General features: G+C 40.4%; 3 protein-coding genes across 8 annotated transcripts in view; all 3 read right to left on the bottom strand.

The window, feature by feature from the left end:
* Positions 1–22009, bottom strand: part of samd11 (sterile alpha motif domain containing 11) — a 1171052-nt gene that overhangs the window by 230100 nt on the left and 918943 nt on the right. The gene's annotated exons all lie outside the window — the stretch shown is intronic.
* LOC122777079 (ATP-dependent 6-phosphofructokinase, muscle type-like) lies at positions 1833–11827 on the bottom strand. The gene is made up of 22 exons (XM_044038055.1): positions 11625–11827; positions 10052–10125; positions 9868–9945; positions 8050–8239; positions 7256–7421; positions 7096–7140; positions 6724–6832; positions 6521–6616; positions 6206–6298; positions 5488–5613; positions 5294–5358; positions 5151–5214; positions 4887–5033; positions 4725–4795; positions 4519–4606; positions 4260–4412; positions 4010–4174; positions 3080–3141; positions 2768–2879; positions 2589–2688; positions 2355–2460; positions 1833–2261 (listed from the first exon to the last, which is right to left on the bottom strand). Exons 1-22 carry the CDS (start codon positions 11710–11712, stop codon positions 2120–2122), a joined length of 2340 nt encoding a protein of 779 aa, XP_043893990.1. The 5' UTR covers positions 11713–11827; the 3' UTR covers positions 1833–2119.
* LOC122777086 (trophinin associated protein) lies at positions 13701–20971 on the bottom strand. Of its 3 annotated transcripts, none has more exons than XM_044038068.1 (14): positions 20815–20971; positions 20406–20495; positions 18895–19132; positions 18335–18818; positions 17871–17989; positions 17682–17733; positions 17361–17506; positions 17177–17231; positions 16467–16549; positions 16304–16390; positions 15750–15860; positions 15376–15658; positions 14726–14928; positions 13701–14189 (listed from the first exon to the last, which is right to left on the bottom strand). In XM_044038068.1, exons 2-14 carry the CDS (start codon positions 20465–20467, stop codon positions 14115–14117), a joined length of 1998 nt encoding a protein of 665 aa, XP_043894003.1. In that variant the 5' UTR covers positions 20468–20495; positions 20815–20971; the 3' UTR covers positions 13701–14114. The 3 variants fall into 3 exon arrangements, with proteins under 3 accessions (XP_043894003.1, XP_043894005.1, XP_043894004.1); XM_044038070.1 differs by having other exon boundaries at positions 15750–15857; XM_044038069.1 differs by having other exon boundaries at positions 16467–16546.

Here is a 22009-nt window from a genome sequence, read left to right as displayed (position 1 = left end):
GTTTTAATTCTTTAGAAAACACTAAAACCGAATAATCGATTATCAAAATCATTGACAATTCATTTAATCATCGAATAATCAATTAATCGCGTAATCGCTTCAGCCCTAGTTGAAATGATTGTAATTTTATGATATGTTGTCACGTTGAAATGGTGATTTCCAGTGAAGTCCAGTGAACAATCTGTGGTGTGTGCATGTTGTATCAAAGCATTTTGTTTGGGAAAATTGTGAATTTTGATCATTGGTAGCAAGTTTTTTTATCCAGAGTTTTGAAAATGTGGCACCAAGGTTCTGAAACTAGTACTTTTTTGTTGTGTCATCTATTTAGAATATTAATAAAAAGTACAGAACAAAAGCAACAGTATCAGTCTTGCTCAGTACACCTGTACTCAGTTTTTCATATTACTTTGCAAGTAGGTTGTCCAAGAAAAATGGCCCATCTTTTTTCTCTTGTAGATTCAGTCTCTCTGTGACCACGATGACTAGATCAAGGTTTTGGAGGAACAAACTGTCTGTGGCGACTCCTTGTTCTTGTAGTTTAGTTTGCTGTGACTCTTGGCTGGTGTTTGAGCTTGTTGTCGAACTTCAGGATAAATTTAGGTACTTACTATCATGATCGATGAGCACCTAAACATCTTTGAACAGAACTGTAAATGTTTCACTAGCATCATGTGGTCAGGAGCAAGTTCTTTTCATCCTTGGTAATGATCACATATGGTGGTCAGGAATCTCCAGCAGGTTTAATGAATGCTCTGTAGCATCTTGTGCAGCATCAAGAGAAAGGAAGAGCTGAGATGAAATCACTCTTTGTCCCACTTGAGACGCAATCAAGATCAGATGATAAGGCACAAAAAAAACCTTAATCCATTTAAAACGGTTGTTCGGACACCTCTCATAATATTCAACTGACAAATGATTATATGTAATTCGATGATCACAGTAGAAAAATATTGTTTTGTTGGTTAATATTCCATTTAGAAATTAAACGTTTGTAAATGTGGAAAATTATTACCAGTAAATGAGTTCAGCAATCACATGATAACATGGCCCTTTATGTTCTATGGATTTACGTTTGACTTAAAATCTCTTGATATTGATGGGCATCCTTTGACCTAAATTGCTTAATAGAATCGCACACATGTGGTAAACAGTATATACTCTCACCTAAATACATCATAAGCTTGGTTTAAGCCAAATTGAGCAAATATGAAAATCATTTTGTCTATAAGGAATCCTACATGTTAAGCATGACATTTACTTTGCCAAATGTAGTCTCTTCTTTTAAGCTGTACTCAGTATAGAGTAGCACTATATAGTTGTTTTCCAACTATTAGTAGTAAATATATTAATGTAGATCACAACAACAAGTTCGAGCCCCGGTTGGAACAAGGGCCTTTCTGCATGGAGTTTGCATGTTCTCCCTGTGTGTGCGTGGGTTTTCTCCGGGTTCTCCGGCTTCCTTCCATAGTCCAAAAACATGCAATGTGGGGATTAGGTAAATTGGACACCCTAAATTGACCATAGGTGTGAGAGTGAATGGTTGTTTGTCTCTATGTGTGTGGCCCTGCGATGGACTGGCGAACTGTCCAGGGTGTACCCCACCTATCGTCCGATGTAGCTGAGATTGGCACAGCACCCCCCGCGACCCTCTGGTGGAGGATAAAGCGGTAGATGATGACTGACTGACAACAACAAGGATTTCATATACATTACAGTGAGTCTGTCTCCACATTTTCCTATTTATATAGCCACAGTTATCTCCATGCACAGGTAATCAGCAGAAACAGGGTGAATGGACAGAGGTTTTCTTGCCAACGTCCAGAAATCATAGCTGCAGATTTAACACCTTTTATTTTGGAGTAGTTTAATCAGTGTTACATGGGTAATGCACACATGTTGATGTTTCATGCTCACAAGATCCTTCTTGTGCTATATATATATACATTCATTACTGTCATTGCATTTTCCATACGCCACCAACAACCTATTTAAATATATCGTTGACTGTTTGTTGAAATGTTTTTTCCTTAGACTGATTCACTGTGTGCTGGAAGTGTCACATAGCAGCAAATTCAACGAGAAAGCTCAACATGCAAGAGGTGACAGAGGAAGACTGAGTCTATTTCCCAATAGGACTCCCCTTCTTGATCACATGCTCCATATCTGCGCTTTCAGATGTGTCTAGTTTGATGTCGTACTTAGCCAGGATCTTCATGATGGGCCTTATCTTCAGCCACCACTGTGTCTTTGGGAGGCGGTGCCTGCAGCATATATATACGGGCAGGTCAGTCAATCTCACCGTTCACCACTACACTTGTGACATGTAGTTAAAGCATGTGAAATGTGTATCTTACTCAAAATCTGTGCCCTCCTTCAGTTCGGCAAGTGGCTGGAAGGTGAGAGCCCTCTTCCTCATGCCCAGCACACAGGCAGAATCTGGTGTGTTTGCGAAGATACGACCTGGGCAGTACATGGAGTGAAACAGTTCAGTCAACATACTTATATACTATAATATACTTAGTTTGATGATATACTAGAGTATATCATCAAACTATGCAGCAGGGGAATTAGATTCTTTGTCAACATACCATGCCTATGGCACTCCTTGAGTTTTTCGGTCAGCCACAGAATAGATTTTGCGCCCATTTTTGTGCCAAAGGTCCTGTCAAAGGGTGTTGGAGTGCCTCCCTGTAGATAACAGAGGTCATTATCAGCAGTTACTACTTAATTTCAGAGCGGCTTCTCCACTTCTATCCCATGAACAGACCTGCTGCATGTGTCCGAGAACATTCTTTCGGCAATCAAAGACGCCTTTGCCCTCCTCTGAGTACAAGTTGAAGATAAAGTCAGTGGTGTAGTTGGCATTACTGTTCTCATTCCTGTTGAAGAATAAACAGTGGCAGATTATTAAAGTTCAACAGTAACAGTTAAACTACACAGAGATTTTGACTCAGTATTGCATATATAACAATACAAGCATCACTAATTAAACTGATGATGAACTTTTTCCTTTGTCTGATCCAAGGGGTTAGGCTAGTATCTACTCAGTATTGACTCAGTTAATTTCAGCAAAACTCACCTGAGAATCAAACCTCTCTTCACTGTTGTCTTCATCTTCTTCAGTAGATGCTCTACGTTCACCTGTAAACCAAATTCACAGATCACACACTCACAACACAAATCTACTCAAAGCACAGAGACACTTAACACAAACTAAATAATGAAAGAACTACTGCTGATCAATGTTTAGCCCAGAGCTAATGTACACCAACAACTAAGGGAAACAAATATATATTCTCAGTCTCAACCCACTTATAGTGGAGTTTATTTTCAACCAGTGGTGGTCAAACAGCAGCTTCCTGGGGGCCAAGGCCTCTATGCATGAGTCACCTCTGCCAGGTGGGGTTTAAATGGCTCATGTAGTTACGTGGGCTCAGGCCCCTGCAGCTGCCACTCCTCCATTTCATCCCTTTTCAGCAGGCCCGCTTACCCACCCCATACACTGCTCAGCCAATGAGGAGCAGCCACGAAGAGTCAAGGACACTCAAAGAGAACCAGTAGCCATGTAAACAATGGACTGTTCTGTGTTAAAGGCTGTGTCAACTCCAGGATAAAAAAAAGTTAGACAGACAGAGAGGAGGTTTTAAGTTAAGATATTTTTTACAGCCATTATTTTTTGTAATTTAGAGGAGAACTCCCTGAGGTCAGCCTAAGGCCAGCTAAAAGCATCCTGCTCTACAGAGGGGGGAATAAGGAGGCTGAATAGGTGGACTAATGGTAAGGATACACATAAGGGCCCAATAAATAAAGTATTTTGCATTTGGGCCTGGGTTGTTGTAGAAAAAAATCTGGTACCCTTCAGTAAGCATCAGTCCTGCAGGTCAAGTTCTGGCATTTCTGGGTGGTACAAGCTGGTAAGCTACAACTCAGCAATGCAGATCAGAGACTTGAAAGTATTTAAAAATCAGAAACTAGACAAACAGGTACTGTTCTTTCATGACTAGTTCACCTCCAGTTCTTTAATGCTGAATTTTTCCTCAAAGATATAGGCAGCGTCGGCCCCAGCAGCCAGACCAGCCATAGTAGCTAAGTAGCCGCAGTATCCACCCATAGTCTCAACGATGAACACACGACGCTTGGTTCCTGCAGCAGACTGTTTGATCCTGTCACATGTCTGCAAAAGAAGGAACCACAAATATGTTTAGCTCCAGACTTTTGTTTTTGTACTGCACATGTGTTTCTGCTTTTGCGGCACTAACTGTGGTGATGGTATTGAGGGCAGTGTCAGCGCCGATACTGAAGTCAGAGCCGGGGACGTTGTTTGAGACAGTGGCAGGGATGACCACCATAGGAATGCACATCTCCTCGTATTTCTCTCTGGCCTGAACCAGCTCCAGGCCTCCCACATAAGCCTGCAGCGGAGGAGGAGATGACAATCAATTTGTGCTGTCGAGCTTTCATATGACTGGTGAATTCATCATGATTTCAACATGATTTCCCTGATTGTCACTTTTTTACCTCAAATCCACCGATGATCACTAAAGCATGGATGTTGAACTTGGCGATATTCAGGCTGATTTCCTCCAACATTTTAGCTGGCAGAGATCTTTTTATTTTAGAGACAAATGACACAGTGGAAAGCGATATAGTCTCCTGACAAACAACACTTTTCTTTTTTACAACAAAGCTGATGCACAACAATGACAGGGTACACTGTTTTTCACCTTTTGGTGCCCAGTGCGGAGCCTCCCCTTCCAGTCCATCCACCAACTGCTGTCCAGTCGATGGGCTCAATCTACAGTGATAGGAAATAAATAAACAGATAAATGATAGATAGGTGGTAGGTAGGTCCTAAAAATTTTATCAAATATTAAATATCTGGTTACCTGTCCCTGTGCCAGACCGTCAAAACCATCATGGACAGCCAGCATGCTGTGACCCTGGATGAGGCCCATTCTGACGGCTGCACGGACTGCAGCGTTCATACCAGCACAGGGAGCTCCGATGTTCATGATGGCCACATTGATGTTACTCTGGCAGTAAGATTATTATTGGAGAAGGTGTAAATCTGAAACTCATTAACACCTCTTCTCTCTTGAAACAGTACTGCCTTGTTTGAAAAAAATAAAAATAAATGCATGGATATTCACCTTAACATCTGGGGGATTGATGTGAGCCAACAGCTTGTATGTCTTCCAGTTGTTTTCAAAACTCCTGCAAATCACAAATGAAGCAACTGAGTCGTCTGCAAAACTAAAACAAACCCTTTTTTCCTCTCAAGGAAAATACTCACTTGCCCCTGAGCTTGATCGCATCCTCAAATCTGCCCTCAGCCATGGCAGCAGTCACATCTTTAGTCTGTGAAGGAAAAAGACAGACAGAGAGTGAGAGAGAAAAAGATGCATATCTTCCGCAACGGGCTGAGCAACATGTGAGAGAGCATGAGGAGATAATGCGGTGTATTTGGGTGAAAACATTTTGACGTACCACTTGGACACACTCCATGAGCGGCAGCCTGACAGCCTGGTTTCCTGACAAGCTGACCACACAAGCAGGAGTGTCAGGTGTGGCCTCCAGCAGCGCCATCACTGCCTCCACACCCATCCTGCTGCCCTGGACAGTACACAGAATGTTTCACTGAGATACAATACATCAAAAATGTAACATCAACATGCATAATATACATATCTCAAAGACTGCTTGAACGGCGATATATGTGGATTATTCCACATTATTATTATTATTTAAGGATGTACCATGAAGGAAGACACATTGTTTTGTTATTTTGTCTCATGTGCTTTACTCTAACCCTCATAGTGAAACACATGCATATTCATAATTACATGGTGAGCATTGCATTGAGATGTTTTATCTGAATTTAAATTATTATGTGCACATTTATTTAAAATGTAACTTGTTTTCTTTTTTATACTTTGACAGACTAGGTAATAACAGATGTTTTTGTTTAGAGCGGCATCATCTTTTTCCAGGGGGGCATTAAGATGTTTGATTAATTTTGGAATAAAGCCATGTTGTTGGAATGGAAATAATACATTTCATTTTTCTGTCTGCAGTCTGTGTCTATGTTAGTAGGAAACCAAAAGCAGCAAAAGAGAGATATTTATTTCAAGTCCTATAACCATTTCAATATTTAACAGTGTTATTGCATGCTCGGCTAATGTTGTGTAGTCAATGAGAATCTCACCAGGATTCTGTCAAAGGCAGAGGGCGTGCCTCCTCTCTGCACGTGACCAAGGATAGTGGTGCGAGTGTCAAAGCCGAGCCTGTCAGTCACCAGCTAAAATAAAAATAAATACATCTGTTAGTGTGTCATATTATTATCTGTCCAACTTGCCGTTTAGTTTTAGTTTATTAAATGTATTTGTATGATGGACAGTTCACAAAATATATAAATCTAAAAAAGAAAGAGGAGAGATGCTTTGTACCAGATTTAGCCATGAGATAATTCCCATTGTCTTTATAGAGTTATTTCTCACTAATATCATGAGGAAAGCCTTGCCTTTTTGATTTGGTCAGATGTAATTGGTTTGCCATCTCTGGACATCGCACCCTCAGCCACAATGATGATATTCAGACGAGAACCTCGGGACCTTTGCTAAAAACCAAAAACAAATAAACAAACAAACAACTGTGAGTTCTGTTAACGTGCGTAGAAACAGGATGATGGCAGGTATCCCCCTCTGCCGACACACACATACATACATTTGTTAGTCTCCTGCACAAATGGTTCTCCCAGTCTTCATCTGGTGGCATCTCTGGAATGAACACCCAGTCAGCGCCACAGGCCAAAGCCGTCACCAGAGCCAGGTACCTGCGGCCAAGATCAACCAGAGTACCAGCTATTTCTCTACATTATTCAGACTTACAGGAGTCATCTTTAAATGTGAAAATCTTTATTTGTAAATGTGTATATGAAATATGAGAGCAAACACAGAGAAGACAATTCATTTTTACAGTGACAAAATTACAATAACACAGTCCTAAGACTAAATATTCTATTTTACACTGATATATAATAATTATTACTATACAACATGTAAACACAACTTCTGCAAACACATAAAAAGTACTGACCCACAGTGTCTTCCCATCACCTCCAGGATGAACGTCCTCTGATGGCTGTGGATTTGACGTTACATCATGTTTATAGGAGATGAGATAAGACGTCACGATGGACCTTAAATGAGTAAATCTTTGCAAACTGCAAACTGCATCAGTGGGAGGAAGGTCTGACCTCTGTGCTGTCGTGGTGATGGAGTCCACCACCTCGACGATGCGGTGCAGGGCAGAGTCGGTGCCGATGGTCATGTCAGTGCCACAGAAGTCATTGTCGATGGAGCCGACCATGCCAACAATGTTCAGGTGGGAAGATTTCTTGGCATCTTCTGCTGTAATCTTACCTACAGAGAATTGTGTGTTCAGAGGTTGTAATTATAGTGTAACTTCAGAAAACTAACACAGAGTAACTTTGAAGCTGGAGTGTGTACATTTAAAATATAATCTAATATTTGTCACAGACCATTGTCAAATAAGTTCCACACAATTCTTTGCGTTTCTCAGTATAGCAGTATCGTGTTTTCATGTGGCTACATTCCTGTGCTTCACACAAAGTGATGCATTTTTATATCACATGAGAAGAAATGTGGAAGTATAACAGCTACGCTTATTAAAGCCAGACGGAGATACAGCTGTGAGCGGTTGTAATGCGGTCCAAGAGGCGTTTCTGACAGCTTCTCAGTCAGAAACACAACAGGAAGGCGACTTCCTGTTTTCTTTTTGCGTGGCAAACAAATGAATGACTGCTATGGGTCTATAAAGGGTGGAGTCTGTTACTAATCAAGTAACTGTAAGGACTTGTTTTACTGGAATGTCATGGCATGAAAACAAGGGTGTGAATGAATTAAAACCATAGTCTTTGATTGCAATTAAAAATGAGGGCAGTATATGTCATTATAATTACAATAACAAGTAATTGCTCATTAGTGGTAGTAAAAACCACAGTACAACCACTGTGTTTGTTGTCTTTACCAGCTCGGACCAGGTCAGCCAGCAGTCCACTCCACTCAGTCCTGAACTGGTTGGCTCCGGTCAGGCTGCCGTCGCCTCCAATCACACACAGGTTGGTGATGCCCAGCCTCACCAGGTTGTAGGCTGCCTTCATGCGACCTTCTCTGGCTCTGAAGTCTTTACAGCGGGCACTGCCAATAACAGTACCTCCCTATGACGTGATGACATGACGGGGAGAATCGTTAGTTACTGATACATGAGGAAAATGCAGAGTTATTATAATAAGAAGTACAACAGGATGGTAACAGAACCAACATCTGTTTTATAGGTGTGTGTGTGTGTGTGCTGTAGAAAGCATTTGACTATATTCAACATATATGTATATATATATACATATATATATATATATATATATATATATATATATATATATATATATATAAGAATAAATGAAATTTGATTAGCACTGATTGCAATTTTATGAGGGTTTAGGGTGCATTGGTGATGAGGGTGGGGAGGGATGGTGAAGGGCCCCCAATTAGCCTCTTTGCCTGGGACCCCCCAGAATCTAGGATCGCCTCTGATCAAATCAAATCCCTCTCGTTTGGGTCCACCTGACTAAAAGGCTTGGACACTTTAAGGGTAGACATTCACCACGACTACTTTGCTTAACTTCACACACTTCATGGATCCCAGCTTGTCACGTCTCCTGTCACTGCCAGGCCGTTTTATTTAGTCAACGCAGATGATGGGACGAAACTTGAATCACAAGCTTTGCGGTTTTGTTGCATCTCCATCATCCTCCAGTCACGGGGTCAGGGGCGGCGTTAAATATCATCACACTCATCACTTATCTCACTCAATCACATGTTGAAGGAAGTGGATTTATTACATTAAAGGTCAAAGGGTGGCCTTGTCTAAACATTGGAAGTAAAATGAAGTTTGTTTGTCACAGGATTAAAACCAGTGGCTTTTAAAGCTTAATTATCACGAAATCAACAGCCATTTTTACAGCGCTGTGATTTAGGGCACAATGATTCTTTCACTACAGCTAAAAAAGGTGTTCCTGTTTCCCTGGGAAATCCACAGACCACACACTGAACAGTTGAACAGTGGATTATCCAGGGGAATGTGGACAATCCGTGGGAAAATAAAAGGCTCATTAACCTTTTGACCATCATTTTTCACCACTGTGACAAATTTCACACTGAATATTTCAAAACCAGGTCAACCCAAAGTATGCTGACAGGACAGCGAAGTGTGAGAGAGGTGGAATCAAACCCGAGCCACAGGTGCCAGCTCTATTGACTGAGCTAGCCAGCACCCCTCGGTAGGATTGTCTAATTATATTTGGGTGGACTGACAGATGAGCACCACACATGTCTGTCAGAGTTAAAGCTTCATTTAGAACTACATTAGCAACATGTGCATTTTTGTTTCCGATACCGACATCACAAACTTGTGTATCTACTGATACCGATATTAGTCTGACACAGTCACAGTAAACCATTTATGAACTATAAAGCTGTTCACAACACATTTGTGCCGAGTCATTTCAAAGACATAATTCACCTGGTTTTTAAACTCAGTTTCTTTTAAGCCTCTGCACTTCAACATTTCAATTTCTATTCTAATTTTATTATTTATGCAAAACGTAATTCCTTTCGCCCTGCGTCAGCTGGGATTGGAACCAAATTGCGACCCTCATGTGGAGGATGAAGCGGTAGAAGATGAATGAATGGATGGTAATTGTTTTGTATAGAGGGAGTCTTGCAAAATACACAGCTGACATGAACCTCTTGTATCTTGTATGTGGCTTGTGTGATCAGGTTCGCTCACCAGCTGGAGCATCATAGACACACTCTCCCATGTGGCAGGCTGAATGTGTTCTCCTCCATCCACGAGGCCCTGGTAGCCCTGCAGCATACAAGAACACACACAGCAGTTGATTATCAGGTCGTCCCAGAACGTCTTTGCAGTATTATGACACGTCCGAGTGGCTGTGTCCTGTGTGCAGCCGTACCTCATGAACAAAGTAGACCTTTGCTCCGGTGTAAAGACCAACTCTGACTGTAGCTCTCACTGCAGCGTTCATGCCTGAGACACACAAAGGTCATTATCATAGCCTTTGTATATATAAAAAAAATACATTTCATTGGGTTAAAAGTGAAGCCCAGGAAGTAGGGAGGAAGTGGCAATTAGCCACCAGGTGGCAACTCTGCTCAGTTTGAATGGAGGTCTATAGGAAAATGAGTCTACTTCTTATTCCATTCTTATCCATTTATATATACATTTGTTAATGATCATTTTCCTCAGGCGTTAATGGTCTTAAGCTGTAGTTTCGTCAAAGAGCATTTATGTCAACTTTATAAATTATGACCCCATTTGGAGGAAAATAGATGATAAAGCTCAGCATATTTGAGTGGACACATGTGTGACTGACAGCTACTATCATCTAGTAATAATAATGGTGATAATAATAATAATAATAAAAATAATAACAATAATAATAATAATAAGTACCTGGTTGCAGGTGACAAGCATGAATTTCTGGTTTCAAAAACTGACCTAATGACAGTGAAATTGCAAATCTTTAGGCTTCACAACAAGAGTGTGCATCCGTAAATCCACGTCCATTTTTACATACAATTTATGGTCATGATAAGGTTTAGGGTGATGAGTTTCATTTACACTTCCTGTCAGGAGAGCGTTACCCTTTAAGTGACTTGACCTGTACATTGGCAACAGATGAGACAAAAATACCCACAAGGCCACACGGGAGCTGAGGTTATCAGACTTCGTGTCTTGTGCACCATCTTGCCCTTGGATGTCCAGTACACTAAAGGCCACAGTGCGTTTGTGTTGTGTTGGGCTGGCAGCTTTTGCAGCTCTTGTTTCACCAGACAGCAGCTGTGGATTGGGGGCGTTTCTCTGTTCCATACCAGAAAAAGGTCACAGCCACTAAAATTAGCCCCAAAGATATGAAATAAGTGAACACAGTGGTGGTATAGAGCAAAGTATAGAGCTGTAATGTCTTAGTTTAACTGAAACATGTTGGTTAAAACGTCATTTCTACTGTTTGTCATCCTCATCTCCTACACAATTCTAGCAGACAGTGGTTGTATTGTGTTACGTGAAGCGGTGGGTGATGTGATGTAATTCTCATAACACTCTTGGCTTCAGATCGTCCTCCGTCAGCTGGCCTTCAACTGATGGAAAATTTGTCATAATGTCATTTGTTTGAATAATACTGTGTGGAATTTAAACACATGAAGTAAAGTTTTTCAGTTTTAGTTTAAATTTAAATTAAAAAAGAGTCTTTTCTTGTGTTTTATTTGTATTATTTTTTCTCATGCTATTATTAATTTATCCAAATAAAAATGGATTTGCTCATGCACTCATGCAGCCACAGCACTGACGCAGAACATGACCGTTGCATGTAGGATCAAGAAGAAGATAAAGAGCCGTTACAGCTGGTGGAGATTCAGTGTCAGTGTGCTCAGAGACATAGACAGGACACTGTCAGACAAAAACGTCTCTCACATTAATTGGAGGAAAACTTCAGCATCGATTAACATAGAGGAACCGCTTCTTACCTTGGGCGTCTCCTCCTGACGTCAGCACGGCGATGGCCCTGCCGATGCCCATCTTTGTGGGGTCAGTGATTGGCTGATTCTTGGACATGTTGAGAGAGGACAGGTACACAAGGCAAAAAGGGGGAAAGAAAAGGAGAAAAAAGAGTGTGGCTGCTCTTCCTTTACTGTGAACTTCTCGGGGGAAGCATGTGTGAAGGCACAGGCTTTATAGACAACTGCTCCTAATCCCGGCCCCGAGCCCCCTCCCACTGACCAACACCACCACTCTCTAAATATACATCAGGTCCTGCAACCACCTGCAGTGGACAGTTAGAGACAGGAGAACACAAAGCACATGACTCGAATGTGACAAGACAGAAAGTGAGGAGATGAATAAAGATTTTGGAGGGGCTGATTAAAAGGGCTGATACATGAGGTTTCAAATCTATAGGACACTGTGTGTTTTTGTGTCCTGTTACACCTGTAGACAATGTGATCTGGACGAAGGCCTAAGAGCACAGATGTCATCTAAAATTAAAAGACAAATGCATGTGGAGTCAAGGTGTGCAACACTTTTCCCTTGTCACTTTCCAGGGATCAGCATATCATCCAGACTGTTGGTGTGCCTTTATTTATTTTTTTTAGAGCACAGAGCATTTAGGCTGCTTTTTTCCATTATTAGGTTATAAAATATGTTAAAATAGGCTAAAATAATGTACAATATGGAGTGTCTCATGTCCTTTCTTTCAGCACAACCTATTGGCAATCTGATTAATTATTTTTTTTCAACCATGTAAACACACCCGAGCAAAAAAGTACTTTTTAACAATTTCTTGTTAAAGCGGATTGATTTTGTGAAATTTGGAAATCTGTCAAAGTTTACTTAAATAAAATGGTCTCATGACTTCATCAGTGTTACAGCTCTCTTAACAATGTCTCATGAAATAATGAATTCATCTTGAATTTAAAACGTTTCAGTTTGGTGTGGATTATCAGATTACCTCCTTTTATTGCTCTGTCAATAATGCGTGCTACACAGACATGTATGGGATTGTTTGACATCACTGTTTGACATTTTGCCACCTAAATGAAAAATGCTGACCCACAGAAGGGTGACTTTTACACATGAACTTTAAAGTATGTAATACAGTATGTAATACAAATACTTCCATCTATCTGAACAGGATACAGTGTCACCCATATGTGTATCTTGTAACACCAGAGGGAACAGTATACGGACAAATGTATTGAGACGCCTGACCATTACATCAACAGGGACTGTAATGACGTATTCAAATACATATACAGTAATTTAATATGGAGTTTCCAATGCTCTTAAAAGACTTTCCTCAAGATTTTGAAGTGTTTCTATCATTGACGAGAAGGCCTAAAGCCTAAAAACCTAAAGCATAAAGTCTGAAAAACAGGTGTGGCCAAATACTTTTGTAAAGTCATGTGATGGGATTACTGTGATGATAGTTAAAGGGATACTCAATACTCAATTTAGCATTTTCCTTCAGCAGGCAACTTCCCAGCAGACCAAAATGCCCCATGCAGGTTTATTCAATAAAGTTTAGAGAACAACGTTTGGGACTTTTGTCTACACTGTTTAAGAACAAGGGCCTTTCTGCATGGAGTTTGCATGTTCTCCCCGTGTGTGGGTGTGTCTTCTCCAGGTTGTCCAGTTTCCTCCCACAGTCCAAAAACATGCAGATTTGGGGATTAGGTCAATTGGACACTCTAAACTGACTGTAGGTGTGAATGTGAAAGTGGATGGTTGTTTGTCTCTATGTGGCCCTGTGATGGACTTTGGACTGTGATGGACGCCTTTTGCACTATGCCAGCTGGGATTGGTACCAGCTCCCCCCGCGACCCTGTTTTAAAAGAGCTTTTTAAAATCACAATGAGGCTTTCCTGGTTTAGCCAAGCTTATCAGAAATTATTATAAACTTTAATAAACCAGTAAATCCTTATTATAATACTAACACTCGCTGCCTGGTGTAGACAATACGCTATTTAGTGAATCTTTTCTTTGCAAATGAAAATGTTTGGATTTTTTTCTCAGATCTTAAAAAATTATCATAAATGGCTCACAAGTTACAAATCCACATTTATTATAAACACTATACATCTTCAATCATTTTCAGTCCACACAAAATGCAGGTTTGTTAAAAATAACAAATAACTAATGAAAATGTTCACACACATCATCATCATCATCATCATCTCTTTGTATACTACAGCTGTAACACTGATGAAGTCGGTCTTCTTCATTGACCTTTTGCAACATGTCATTTTCCCATATTCAGTTTTGGGATTAACACACATGAGCATCTGCAGAATTAAAGATTCTCATTTAACAAACATAACGCTAGTGTTTTTCCTTTAGGAAAGCATCTTTTGAAAACAGTAATAAACATTTAAATGACGAAAGGATTTAGGATCTTAAGAAAAAAGAAAAAAGAAAAATACAGTGTTGGACAAACGTCATTTGTGTACTTGTAGTGCAAATCATCTCTCCTGCTTTGGAGAGCTGAGTGGAGAAGATGGACCAGAGGAGACATCGAAGCTAATCGGAACAAATCTCTGGAAAACAAGAGTAACAATTGTATTAAAATGAGCAACAAAGCCAGATTAAAACACAAGGAATTAGGGCTGAACAATTAATCCACATTTTATCGAAATCGCAATACAGTTTATTACAATTTTTAAATCGCAGGAGACGCAATATTTGTTCAAACCAAAATATCATTTTAGATGAATTGTTATTATTATTATTATTATTACACATCTTCTATATTTCTCACAGAGCTGCACAAATATCACACATTAATCCTTTTAAGTGTTTTTTTGAATAAAATGAGAATAATGATGTAAAAATGACCATTCCCTCTTATATCATGAATCATATCGCAATCGCATTTCCTGTCAAAATAATCGCAATTAGATATTAATTCAAGATCTTTCAGCCCTACAAGGAAGTATGTTTCGAAAGTGAATTCTAGTTTTTTTGAAAGAAATGCTAGTTCTGCAATTTGACTGGATAAAAGCTTCTGGTCGCTGTTCGCCCTGTACTGCCGCTGTATACACACACAGAGAGTGAGATAATGAGGTGTACTCACACAGGATTCTTCAAAGTGCAGGATGGAGGCCAGTGGGTTTCCACAGCGAGGCCGGGGCAGAACAAACCCTGGAGCAGCGTGGACAGACACGGAGGTGTAGGTGGCCACCTCTTCATCCATACGCAGCTCCTCCAGAGGAGGAAGACGCTTACGCAGCAACGCCACTGCATGACTCACACCACAAGTCTTTGGAACAACGGTGTCTGTGGGTTTTAACAGAGTGGCATCATAAGCCAGGGTTATCACTACACTCCCCTTTAGCAGTAGTCTGCCACTGCTCCGAGATTATAGCACCGCGGAAATTTCACACATAATTAATATCATCAATGATTGTTAGGCTAATAATGATTATGAGACCATTTAGTTCAAAACCGTTTTGATTTGTCTTCATGGACACCGACAAAACAGCACCGCTGCTGAAAATATATCATTCTAGGGGAAACGCTGCTAATGTGGACAAATTCAAATACATCAAATAATAACATTCACGTGAAATGTGGTGAAGAAACAAAAACTGTTATGATTATAAGACGACCCACTTATATTCATCCAATATAAGGGGTGCAGGGCTTGCATATTTAGATTAATACAGTATTAAAAGGGTTTGTCATGTTTAATGTTTATTATGGGATGTAATATGTCAGTGTTACCTCTGTGCAGACTCTGGAGTGAAGGGTTGACAGGACGGGGCAGTTCTGACACACATGGCATCTGCTGCTGCTGCTGCTGCTGCTGCTGCTCACATGAACTCTTCTGCTTCTCAAAATGTGGAGCTCTGGACAGATTTTTGCCTGTGGAGAAAAAAATGACCGACTCTCTCTCTGGTGCTTGGAGGAATGGCTGTCGTCCCACCCTCTCCTCTTCCTTCTCCTCCTCCTCCTCACTCGTGTTAGCCTTGCTTTTCTCAAACTTTTCTTCGCAGTGGGGTTTGGTCTAAACAAGTGACAGGGGGAAACAAAACATGACTGATTTATCAAGAAGTCTTCTGAAACTAGATAAAGAGACGTTCCGTTTGATTTCTTACACTTGAGGCTTGAACTGTGAGCTGGTCTGTTTGTGTGTCAGGATGTTTTTGTGTCGCGTTTTCTTCCAGGTCCTCATCTTGATCATCAAATAATCTCTGGACGACTTCCTGCTAACAAACAAGAAAGCCATACAAATAATAATAATTCTTATTACTTTGCTTGTTGTTTCAAAGTGCATTTATTGCAGTTTGTCCAGTGCTACAGAGGTGTTTTTAAAAACTGCCAACTTTTCCCTTCAAATGCTAATTTCGGTATTTATTTAGGAAACCTTGCTGGTGTAAAATCTTCGTCATCCACCCCATGTCAAAAAAGTCTTGTGATTATTGGGCCTTAACTTATCATGGCAGATTACTAAAAATCACATTTAAACAAACTTTGTAGATTCTCATTCATCTAGATCTTAACTCTCCAAACATCTTGGTGAAACGTGAGGAAATGTTGATAGACAGCCTGACTTTAAACCGGTCTTCTTACTTTTACCATCAGAAATTGTTCTTCTAAGCCACAGATTTGTGTAATTGTATAAAGGAAGGACATAATTCCCCGCTCTCACCTCCTGCTGTGGCTGAAGGTCGGTTTTGCAGCTCTTCAGCCCCGGAGTGCCGACATACGGCGTCTGTTTTGTCGACTGATGCCATTTCTGAAAAGAGCAGGATTATGAGATGCAGAAGTGAAAATATGATGATAATGTCAGCATAGAGTACAAGCATACAGACCATAGCAGATATGGGCTGACGTCTGGTGTCGGGGACTCTCTGTGGAGTCCATGTCCTCAGTGGAGTCTCTTTGAAAGTTACTGCTGAGGACAAAACAGCTGAGTCATGTCAGAATTCAAGTGTGCAGAGGGTTTTTCTGCTGGTGGGCAGGGCTGCTGTATCAAACTTATTGTTCAACACATATAGAGAGGTGACGTCAGTGTTTGTACAGACAAGCAACATTTTCACCATCATGGTCACAGTTTAACATCGTACTGTACACAATGTCAGAGCTGGTTTAGCCACAGTCCTGCTCTCGGTCTCCATCTCTCTCTCTATCAGTGGTACCTGCAGCCCCACAGCAGGAGTCTGCTCTTCCTTCTGTCCTCTACTTCATTTCCTCATCTTTAGGAGTTTGGACACATTTTCAGGGCAAAATCATCTCACCTAACAAACTAAAGGCCACTAGTGTCTGACAGACATATATTTACACAAATTTGCACAAAACACAAACCAATCAATAACAGAACAAATGAATTGCAGTCTTTATGATTTGCTAAAAACATTGTTTTAAATTGCGATTTCAGTTTGAAAGCTTTTAGCCCTATTTGAAAGAAATACACATCTTCTCTGCAGGTGGCTAGGAAATATTAAGGATTAGCTTTTGTGCAGACTTTTGTAAAATACCAAATAATAAGCATTATAAAAAGAACAAGACTGCCGTGTCTTACCCACTGATCCACCCGTCGCCTCTGCATGATTTTTCCTGAGGGGCACTCTCCGAGCCTGAGAGGGGAAGCAACACAGAAGATGACAATGTGTATTTGGGTAGTATTCATAAAAAAAACACAGCTACCACAAATGGAGCATGGATGAAGGATGAAGAAGAGGAAAACATGTTTAATGTGTTCATACTGTGTAGACTGATGTGCTTCTGCCTGACGGACACACAGATTTCCGTGGTGTGGCACCAACAAGTCCTCCAGCGGTCACCCCCTCATTCTGGAGGATACTTTGTAGAGCGGTGGCATCCGGGGAAAACTGCACCAACTTTGATATTCCTGTAGCACAAAGAAGTGGAGGAGGTGCGTCATTGAGCCATGTTTTTAAGACAAACCTTATCTTTACTCTATTATTGTGATTTATTTAGCCAATATTTTCTAGCATACATAATGTGTGAAGAAAGGACTCCCTGCGTTTGTATTCATTTTTCCATGTTGTCAGTCGCATTTTTACCTGTGGTGGCTCCTACTTTTTGTCGACTCTTCATCACAGACACTCGCTGGGGCTGCAAACACGAGAATCACCATCAGACACAGATTATAATTCGATTTTTGTTGGTATAAAATACTGAAAATTAGATAAATTAACCCATCATTAAACTCTTGGGACCAAAAGTAAATGACAACAATCAAACCAACGCACCACATAGTTATATGATTTGGACTGTGGAGTTGTGGATCCCAGACCTGTGGCCTTTATTCCCTCATTACGGAGGATACTGAGGAAAGCCATGTGGTCGGGCTGGAAGTTCTCCCCTTTGACTGAAACACATAAAAAACAAAAAATAATCAACCTTGAAAAAAGAAACAATGTTGATTATTATTTTTTCACAAGGACAAAATAAAAAAATGAAATCAAAGGCAAAACTAAAAAAGGGAGTTGGTAACCATGACAATGCTAATCAAATAACAGGCTATGATTGTGTTAGTGTACAGACTAGATACGTTTAACCACCCATAGAAATGTTAGAGCTGATGTTACAGTCCAGGTAGAACAGCCCAAAACACTGATAAATAAAACAAAAGCTACATTAAAAGACTTAATACCAAATGTCAAAGTTGGACATGTAAGGTGCAGATGTCAAAAAAAGGAATGTTTTCACTTACCAGTCGAAAGCTCAGTGTTCTGGCTCGCTGGCTTTATCTTGGTTGGATCCTTAAGGCTGAGCAGGTTCATGTTTTCCAGGCAGTTAGTAAGAGCAGGGTGTGCAGAAGTAGAAGATGAACTGATCTGAGGCCTTGTGTTTCTCAGTGCAATGGCTGGGAGAGGATTAGACAACGTGGCTGAAGCTTTAGAGGTGTTGGGAGGACGAGACTGTCCCAGCAGGTGGGACATATTCTCTGTAGTCTTTCCATGAGACTTTTGTGTTGAGTCCATGTGGCAGTTTAACACTGCTGGATGCTTAGAGGGTTTAGAATGTATGTTTTGGTGCTTTAGATGAGCATTGTTTTTGAGCTGGACAGCATGAGTGCCAGTCTGTGACTGTGGCACAGATGCAGGCTGTTGATTTTTCCTGGTCGTTGAACTCTTTGGCTGAGACAGGTTAAAAGGCACAGGCCTGGTGCATGGCTTTTTCTTCTTAGATTTACCCTGTAGTAAGATGACAGTGTTACATTTCAAACAGTCATCCGCTTATAAAGATGCAGAACAAAAGGGAGACACTTACAGCCAGAGGTTTCTCTTCCCACCGACAGTGGGACTGACTGAAGTCGGAGGGAGTCTGGAGATGAAGTGACTTTGCAAGGACAGGAAGCCTGCTTATGCCGGCTCGTGCAGGAGCCTTTCTGCTCATCTCTGAGCTTCCCGGATCTTTGTTTTCGCCGTCTTGTTTGGAAAGGTGAGGTGCAGACATTAGCTTTGAAGACTTTGCATCTGCTGGAATTTTATTATGTTCATTCTTCATTCTGTGTGGAAAAAAACAAGTCATTTATTAAAACTGCCAATTATATCGACGTGGAATCATGCAGATACAGGTCAGGAACTGTGTGTAACCTAATTGCTGTTTCTGACCTAAAAAAACTTCTACTGAAAACTGCAAAAACATAAGCTAGTCTAAATAATCTCTTTTTTTTGTGTCAACTGCATGGTGTGGGGGAATCTTAGGCCCCTTAGTAACAAGGATTGCAGCTGACCACTTGGTTCCATTTATGCTCACCATTTTCTAATGGTTTAATGGTCATGACATTGACTTCAGCCTAATCGGTCATTAGATCTGAATCCAACAGAAGATATCTGTGATGTGGTAAAACTAAGAATTTACATGATTAATGTGCAGCTGAAAAAGGTGTGGGTAAATTAACATCATGTCTCTATGAACACCAAGGAGCTTTACAACACTCTGAGGGAAATCTCGAGAAAGCGGTCCTTTAGCGCTGGCTTTATCTGACTAGATATAGAGCGCCAGTAAATCCTGAGACAAGATATCTACACAGGGGTTCAGGGAGACATCCCTGCTCACACCATAAGATGTTCTAGAATAAGGGGCAAAACATCTATAAATTGTGGTTCCCCTGGCTGATGACCCTGAAACTACCAAAGCATGCTTCAGTGGAGCTGTGGCAGGCCTAGAGCCAAGCAGGGTTTAAAGGCACAGTACATCATTTCTGCTGGTAGTGGGGGTGTGGGGGGTGTATTGTTGTCTCATTTGGTTCCCCAGTGCATTTGTGCTTAATAGGGAGAGCTTTGGGTGCAGAATGCACAGCAATGCAAACTGCAAGGAGTAGTAGTGAGTCCCATTTCTACCATTTGGATTATTTTCAACAGAGTACTTGTTTGGTCCACAAAATGTGAGAAAATGTTGATCAAAATTATTCAGTTTTAATGATTTATTTGTTATATGGAGCAAAAAAGAAATCATTCATATTGAAGGAGCTGAAAAATCATTATAGATTATAAAATTAGTGGACAATTCATTTAGTAATCGATTAATAATTATTACTTGTTGCAGCCCTAAACTCCAATGTAATGTGTCCTCATACAACATGTGTTACACAACTCATTTTCCATTTCAATTTAAACATGTATCACATTTATGTAAGAAAGGTGAAGTCAAAAGTGTAAACTCAATCAGCTGAACAAGAAAGCTCTAAAAGAAAAAGGGGGCACAAGTTTAAATTCAGGTCAGTGACAAGTGATAAAAAAAAATAAGTCAAACCTTACATGAACTGAATGGCTTACCTCAGAAAGTCGCTGTGAATTTTGTTCCGACTTTGCAGACGAAGAATCGCAGACGGATCCATAATGATGACACAGGGACAAAAGGAAGAACTGCAGGAGCAAGTTATGGAAGAAACAAACGAAAAATGAGCAACCAGCCATGAAGACACACAACAAGAAGACAAAAACAATCAGACAGTGATTACTTGATGCCAATCGACAACGCTGAGGAAAATTAACAAAAACAAAAATCAGTCAAAGGAATAACACATGCAATTTCTGCGGCTAACTAATAGAGCACAAGTGAAAGTAGTCAAGTCTGTGCTCGGTGTATGGCCACCAGGAGACATTAGCTCCCACTCGACCAGTCTTTTATCAGGAGAACATACTACCTTCGTACATAAAGCTGTTTACTACATATTTTACATACTTTCTCAACGTAAACGGCCAGTGTTGCTTCCTCCAAACCGTCCACTGAAGTCTTTTTGACAGCAATGATCCCAAATATTGTGATTTTCCTGGCGTTTTGTGCAGATTTAAAGATCCCCTGTTGTCTCTGTGTTCCCACACCGCGGCGGCCTGTCAACTTCCTGGACTCACAGCGGTTTGTAAAAAGCGCGCCCCGCCATTGGCTGCAACAGGAAGCCGCAGCAGCCAATGAGAGCGCTCGCTTTCGTCATGACGACACTGTTGACCAATGAGCAACAGAGTTTCATAAACAGCTCCATGGCAACGACGCGAAAGTCGTTTCAACGACCTTTTTTTTACCGCGACCTCCCCCCAAAGTAGGATAGTTAGATAGATAGATAGATAGATAGATAGATAGATAGATAGATAGATAGAAAAACAGACAGACAAATGCAAAAAATTACATCAACATAAATGGTAGGAGTATATCTGACTGACCTTCATTTCTCTAGTAAGTAATGATGGACTATCTTGCCATATTACTGCACAACATAACTGGTCCCAAACCCATTAAGAAGGCAAGAAATTCCACAAATCAATCCTGACAAAGCACACCTGTGAAGTGAAAAACCATTAAATGACAAGGTGTGTCTAAACTTTTGACTGGTAGTGTACGTATGTATATATACATATTTAATTTGTATGTATACATATATACATAAATGTGTGTGTGTGTGAGATATTTACTTTACATGTCATGTAGCAGATGCTTTTATACAAAGCCACTTAAAACGGAATTGAGTACAATCAGTCAGGGGTGGAGTCAAACTTGCAACCGTGATGTCTTTCACACACAGGGTACCGGTCTTAACCACTGAGCCACTCCACCTCCTAACACTTACTTCTCACAGTGTACACTATCAAAATAAAATTCAGTATTTTTGTATTATTCAAAATACCATAACTACATCATATTACCATCCAATACAATAATTCTAATGATTATGACATGATCAATACATAATGTGTGCAATAAATGTGCAAGAAACACTTTGAGGTAGAAAGTTAAGTGATCCTGTCAAGTTGTACACACATTCACACATGCACTTTGGTTAAGAACATACTGTACATAAATTCAAAGGCTAGAAAAAAAATCAATTATTATAACTCCAGTGACATGACTAAATAGAGATTGAAAAGCTGAAAGCTTGTGGCTT

Source organism: Solea senegalensis, linkage group LG11, assembly GCF_019176455.1.
Source record: "Solea senegalensis isolate Sse05_10M linkage group LG11, IFAPA_SoseM_1, whole genome shotgun sequence".
Lineage (NCBI taxonomy): Eukaryota > Metazoa > Chordata > Actinopteri > Pleuronectiformes > Soleidae > Solea > Solea senegalensis.
Note: the sequence above shows the minus strand (reverse complement) of the source record. Positions and strands in the feature narration are given on the sequence as shown.